At 32.3% G+C, this 7,500-nt stretch overlaps 1 protein-coding gene across 1 annotated transcript in view; it reads right to left on the minus strand.

Moving 5' to 3' along the window:
- The window catches only part of LOC124953133 (tyrosine-protein kinase-like otk), a 70,198-nt gene extending 62,754 nt beyond the window's left edge, over positions 1 to 7,444 (minus strand). The window contains exon 1 of the mRNA XM_047504080.1: positions 6,860 to 7,444. Within this exon, the coding sequence (XP_047360036.1) occupies positions 6,860 to 6,905 (46 nt within the window). The 5' untranslated portion in view covers positions 6,906 to 7,444. The remainder of the gene's footprint in view (positions 1 to 6,859) is intronic.
- Positions 7,445 to 7,500: the final 56 nt, after the last annotated feature.

A 7,500-nucleotide genomic window follows, 5' to 3' on the forward strand; every position in this document is an offset into this window, starting at 1 on the left:
TATATATATATATATATGTATATATGGATATCCATATGTATATCTGAGGGCATATAAAACCAGCTAGCAAACGTATTAACATCAAATCTATTCGAACGTGAGATGCTCGTTGACGATGAAAACATTTTTATTAGGACGTTTTCAGAGCCGACGTATTTCTCCTGCTTTCTTTTAAAAGAACTAAAAGAACTAAAATTATTATTAAGCAAAAAGAATAAAGTAGCAAATAAAATAAAATTATAGTAATGATACAAAAACTAAAAGGAAAAAAAAAAAAAAAAAAAAAAAAAAAAAGCATATAGATAATACTATAATAAACATAATTCAACACACATACACACACATACATATTATTTTTATTACAAATTAAAAATTTGTTATATTTCTTATTACTTATTATTAAGATTATAATAATACATATATATATATATATATATATATATATATATATAAAAATTATAATACTATAATAAACATAGTTTAACATATGCCTACAATTGTATGTATATATTTGTTATTATTATCGATTATATATTAACTATTTGATAGAATTTTATATTTAAATATACTGATAATATATTAATTAATATTAATGATTAAATATAAAAGTTAAAAATAAAGAAAAATTTTTTAAATTACAGAACGAATATACGAGCGTTACAAAGCAATCAACGAACGTAATTTATTATCTCTTGAAAAACTCTTGAAAGGAAAAGTGGATTGTTTTGCAGGATTCATTTATTACATACATACATATATACATATAAACATAAACGAAGATATACAAAAAATGAATGAATAACTACAGATGAACACGTAAACGAAAGAAAGGGGCGTAAAGGGCGTTTTCCTATGGTAAAAAAAAAAAAAAAGGAAAAAAAAACATCAACGGAAGGTTGATAGTCTGGCTCTCAATGATATACTAAACGACAGGAACTACCCATCGTCGTTCAAGTGCAGATAGCGATAACAAGTCTCTCTCTCTCTCTCTCTCTCTGTCTCTCTCTCTCTCTCTCTCTCTCTCTCTCTCTCTCTCTCTCTCTCTCTCTCTCTCTCTCTCTCTCTCTCTCTTTCTCTTTTTCCTTTTGTTTTCTCGAATCTTTAACTGTTCTAAAAGATTATGGAAAAAAATTGAGAAAAAAAAAACAAAAAAAAAAAAAAAGAGAAAAAGAGAGAAAGAGAGAAAAATCGAGTGGAATTGGGGAGAGGAAAGACAGAAATGAAAAAGAATGGAATCCCTCAACAAAGAAGATTCGACCGGCTATTACCAGATATGCGTCATAGATGGTATTACATTGGAAATGGATAAAACGATTTCGATGTAAATCGTGATTGCGAGCTTGCATGCATGTAAGCCTTTAATACGCGAGGCTCGTATTGAAGGATACGAGGAATTTTTAGGATTAAAGGTGTTTCACCTTTCGGCTGGATAAAATTAAACATAAATTCATTATTTTGTTTCTTCTTTCATTATCTCTTTTTTCACGCGTGAAAGTATTAAAAAAAAAAAAAAAAAAAAAAAAAAAAAAAAAAACAAAAAAAAAATTAAATATTAGAAAAGAAAAGCAAAACAAAACAAAAAAAAAATATATATATATATATTCAATTTAAACGAAACGATTTATTATTAAAATGTTTAAAAATAATTTATTGTCTGAAAATTGTTTTTTTTTATCATTTAAAAATTATTTCAAGCCGCGAATAAAATTTGTTCCAGTAACAGAATAAAATCAACAAAGCTAAACGATCTCGACGTTGAACAAAAATTAATCGAAATTCTCGGGACACCCTATATAATCTTGTAACACGCGCGTGCCAAAAAGAAAGACTGGCACGAAAGGAAAAGCACGGACGTTTTCGTTCTTTATGCGTAAATAGCCGTATTATGCAGAAGCCGGTCCTTTATTCGCTTTCTTTCGAGTCGTTCTACCATCAGCATCAGCAGCAGTAGCAGCAGCAACAGCACCACCACCACCATCAACAGCATCACCAGCAGTAGAGGGATCAAAGGGCTAATACAATTTTTCTCGTCTCTTTCCTACACCACCACTACCACCATCACCATCACTACCACCACCACCACTACCATCACCACCATCACCACCATCACCATCAGCTTTTCTTGACACTGAGAAGAACATGCAAAACCCGAAGGTTTCAAAAACGCTCTCACAGATTGTGACTGAGAAACTCAGAAAAGATAAAGGGAACCCATAAGTAACTCCATGTATGTATGTATGAATAACATTTGGTGTATAAAATAGCCAAGCATGTTGGCTCTTGGACAAAAGGCAATGCTTTGGTGTTAACCACTGTATAATAATAAAAGAAAAGAAAAAAAATAAAAGGAGGAGGTGGAGGAGGAAGTAGAGGAGGAGAATAACGAAACGTAACGAAAGAGAGAGAGAGAGAGAGAGAGAGAGAGAGTGTATACCCCTTTTCACGGCAGAAGACGTCTCTCCAAACTTCAAGACCGTAGTTCTCATCCGTAACCCGAGACGTGTAATTAGGACCACCGGACCAGGATGAATAGCCAAGTGGAGTTGGTGGAAGGGAGAAAAAAGGGGACTGAAAAAAGGAGTAACTATGGACCACCGATACTAAAACGTTTAGAAAGGGGAGGAGTTGGGGTAAGACGTTAAGGGCTAAGGGTTGATATGTCTTTTGGATATTACATAGCCTCGATGCTACTACGTAATATATTCTCTCTCTTTCTTTCTCTTTCTCTCTCTCTCTCTCTCTCTCTCTCTCTATCTCTATCTCTCTTTTTAAGATCTTTTCTACGTCCTATCCTCATCTCGATCTCGCCATCCATCTCTATCAGCTACCCCTTTTCTGCCAGGTCAACTTGAAGCCTGTGTTTTACAAGCTGACTGTATATGTGTGTGTGTTTTTTGTATTTGTATCTGTACGTACGTAGGGAGTTTTATGTGTATAGCTATCGAACCGGTTTTACGGTTCCCTTTGAAGAGAGAACTCGACCAACGTGGACTACTACAGCATCCTGCACGTTCGAACCTGAGATATCATCGGAAATCGTGCCCTACACCGGCTGCCACTGATAATTGCTACTTCTTGCATTCCAAATATATCGGAATTTAATATTATTTTAGAACGATCAAAAAAGATTTCATTTTGTTTTTATAAATAAATTTCAATATATTTATTTAAATAATCAATTGAATTAAAATACGTTTATGAATAATTAAAATACGAAATATGAATATAAAATTAAAATACAAGATATGAATATATTGTAAATAGATATATGAAAATATTATAAATAAAAAATACAATAAATAGATCGTTATTAATCGATTGTTAATATTATATTATTCGTCGATAATATCGATTATGACTCTTTTTTAGATGCATAATCAACAACGATTTAATATAATTGAACAAAAGCATGAAAGATATAGTCAAACGATAATTGATTTTTATTAACAAAAATGACTATTGTCAATTTTATATTATTCGATAATATCAATTTTGAATTATCCTAGTGAATAATCAATGACATTTTAATGTAATAGATTAAAGAATTTGAAAGATATAATTAGATTTTATCGTTGAATTATTAATTATTCATACGATATTATATCGTTATTAAAAATATTCCGAAACGATTCTGTTAGTTCCGTTAATTAATCGGAAATATCGATTTGAATATTCTTCGCACGAATAATCTAATCGATATTATAACGGGTCATTGATTAAAGATATCGAATATAAAATTAAATTATTGCGTTATACGTTATTTATACGAAATTATACATTTTTCTTTATATTCGATTATTGTTAATTCCATAATTAATATCAATTTGTATCTTTTCATGTGGATAAAATAATATATTGAAACATTACATACATATACATATATATATATATATATATATATATATATTTTAACAAAAAAAGACTATTGTTAATACCAATAATATATTATTATTATATTATTATTATTATTATTATTATTATTATTATTATTATTTGTTCGTGTATCTAAAAATAACATAAGGGGAGATAGAAAAAAAATAAAAGGAAAAAGTAAAGAAAAAAAGGAGAAGAAGAAAGAAGAAAAAATCAAGTCGCAAAGGGTTGGAGCCCTTTTCAACCCCCTAAAAAAGTAGACAAGCCGTGTGATAATCTAACATGGTAGTAAGACTAAGGGAGATAAGAGGCATCGAAAACAAGTTCCCTTTCGATCGTCGATCCCCACTCGTGTGCACACTTTAGTCCGAAAGTTACGCGAAATAGAATACGAAAGGAAAGAGAGAGAGAGCAAGAGGGAGACAGAGAGAAAGGAGGAAGCTCTCTAGAATTCTATTAGGTTTCCTGCTTAGAAACGAGTAATTCCAAGATCTTGGATACAATATTTTTAGATGACATTATACATATTGTGTGTGTGTGTGTGTGTGTGTGTATGTAGTAGGTATTACTTATATTTAATTTCATTTTAACACAAACTTTGTTTTACATGATTTTGATTTAATGCGAATTAGAAAATACATTTGATTCTCTTTTTATACAACTTTTCTTTTATTTCTTTATTTCTTTATTTATTTATTTATTTTTCGTTTTTCTCTCTCATTTTTTTCTTAACTAAAATTGTCTATACGCGAACGTATGAAAAATCTTATTATGTGTAAATCATATTATTTCGTTTATTTTCCTGTTTATGAATTAATAACATATTATTTTTCTTTCCAAAAATAACAATTTGTCATATATAATACGTATTTCTGTATGTATATATGTATGTATATATATATATATATTTTTTTTATGAAATAAAAAATGCAAACACATGAAAATGATGAGATTTTAACTTTTCATAAGATTTTTTTATAATATTTTTCTTTTTTACGTCCGAAACCAATCTTCTTTTTCATAGATATATATATATATATATATATATATATATATATATATATATACACAATTGGAAATATATATTATCTAATAACATTAACATTATAAATATATATATGTATACATTGTATGTGCGTATGTTTTATATATTAAAACAAAAAGAAATATTTAAAAAATGTTATATATCAGAAATATATTTCAAAATACTTCAACGATTTCGAAAATCCCAACATGTCTACCTTTTATATGTAGTACAAAATAAAAGGCGCGTGTCTTGGTCGTTATTTATAGGGCACTTAGTAATAGTGTCTCGAGAGGGAGCTTCCATCTTGTTCCAAGCTTTCCTTAAAAAGCCCTTTCCCGATCGATTTTCAAGAAAGACATTGAACTCTCTCAAAGATTCTTATCGTTGAATACCACCAAAGATGAGGAAGAAGAAAAAGAAAAAGAAAAGAAGAAAAAAATAAAGGAAAAAGAAAAGAAGAAGAAGAAGAAGAAGGAAAAAACAAAAGAAAAAAGATGAAAGATAAAGATACGATCATCATATAGATATAATATAAACGATCGTAAAATAATTCACGAGGGGAAAATACTCGATAGTTAAAAATTAAAATGTTATAAAAACGAAAGAAATATCTCAGTTTATTGCTCAGATATAAATAAAAAAAAATTCTTTCCAAAATATACATACATGGATACAAACATACATACAAATATACATACAAACAAACATATATACATACATACATACGTAAATATATATATATATATATATAAAAAAGAAAATATATAAAGATGGCGGACGTACGTGAGTTCTCGAAGCAATTACGCAGGCGGGCCGACGTGTTCGGAGGTTCCGAAATATTTCGGCGTTTTGGGTCGTCCCGAAAGGGCTGAACGAACGAGAGTACGATAGAAAGAAAAAAAGAAAGAAAAAGACAAACGGACAAACAGACAGAGAAAGAGAGAAAGAGAAAGAAGAGCCGGTTCGAAGTCGTCATTATTTCAGAGACCGCTCACGATCAGGGTTGCCTTCAATTAACCGTAATTATCTCGATGCCGGCGAAGAAAACCACGAGCAAAGGGAACGAGTCTTCGAGTGGAGAGAAAAAGAAAGAAAAAAAAAAAAAAAACAGAGAGGAGGAAGAAGAAAAAAAAGAGGAAAAAAAAGCTTTCTCGCGTTAATATGGTCAAAGAACGAGCTTCCTTCGCTTCGTTGCTTCATAAAAGAGAGAAAGAGAAAGAAAGAAAAAGAAAAGGAAAACGAGAAAAAGAGAGAGAAAGAGAAAGAGAGAGAGAGAGAGAGAGAGAAGAGAGAAAATGAGAAGGAGGAAGAGGAGACGGCCGAGGAATTTATGAGAGGAAGAAAAAAGGTTGGCTCAATAGTGAGGTTATAGGAAAGTCGATAAAAGAGAGAGAGAGAGAGAGAGAGAGAGAGAGAGAGAGAGAGAGAGAGAGAGAGAGAGAGAGATATTGGATGATTTAAAGCCTTCATTTCATTAGAAAAAGAGAGAGAGAGAGAGTGAGAAAGGGAAAGAGAGAGAGAGAAAGGGAGAGAAAGAGAGAGAGAGAGAGAGAGAGAGAGAGAGAGAGAGAGAAAGGGAGAGAGAAAGAGAGAGAGAGAATAAAGTGCAGTACAATATCTCTATGTAGAAAAGGAGTATCGTTCGGCACGATCATTTTTTCCTCGCTCGAGCCCCGTGATTCATCCCCTCGCTCGTCCACTGCACTGCAGAATGAAGGAGAGAGAGTCGGAGAGACAGAAAGAGAGAAAGAGAGAAAGAGAGAGAGAGAGAGAGCTCGCATCGCTCACTCGGGGGAGAGAAAAAGAATCGTAGTCGTAATGTTGTGCGTTAGTACGTTACGTACTTCTATATATGCAAGCATATATATGTGTGTCCGTATATATATATATATATATATATATATATATATATATATATATATATATAGGTTGTGTATAATATGTATATGTGGTACTCACGCAGCAGGCATAGGACGAGGAACGCCAACGACTCGATGCACCGCATCCTTTTCGTACTTCCCTCGAGACTCGCTGCTGCCACCACCACCACCACCACTATTCCTTCTCAACGAGAGAGAAAGGAAAAAAGAAAAAAAGAAAGAGAGAGAAAGAGAGAGAGAGAGAGAAAGAGAGAAAAAAAATAGAGGAAGGACAACGATCCGAACCTCTATGTTTTTATGGTACTTCGTTTCGGTTGTGTTGTTCTTTCCCTTTCTATTTTTCTTATTTTGTTTTTCTTTTGTGTTCTTTCCTTTTTCCTCTATTGTTCGGAATCTTCCCGACGTCTCAAGTAATCGTCATTTTTTTTCTCTTATATGAAAAGTGTTCTCCGTCGCGAAACGCGCTACCTTGCACTGACGACTGCTTACTTCTCTTTGGAGTAAAACGAGAGAAGACGACACAAAGCGAGAACGAGAAGACTAGAACGAAAGGGAAACGAATCGAACGAGACGAAGCGACGCGCGGTACTGCGGCCGGTGACCCACGCCAACTTGACGCGACCCCTCGCGATATGCGACCCTCGATGTGCCTTCCCCCACCACCATCGTATGTGATACTGCTGCTGCATACTCTCTCTCTCTCTCTCTCTCTCTCTCTCT

This window comes from Vespa velutina, chromosome 11, assembly GCF_912470025.1.
Source record: "Vespa velutina chromosome 11, iVesVel2.1, whole genome shotgun sequence".
In the NCBI taxonomy this organism is placed as follows: domain Eukaryota; kingdom Metazoa; phylum Arthropoda; class Insecta; order Hymenoptera; family Vespidae; genus Vespa; species Vespa velutina.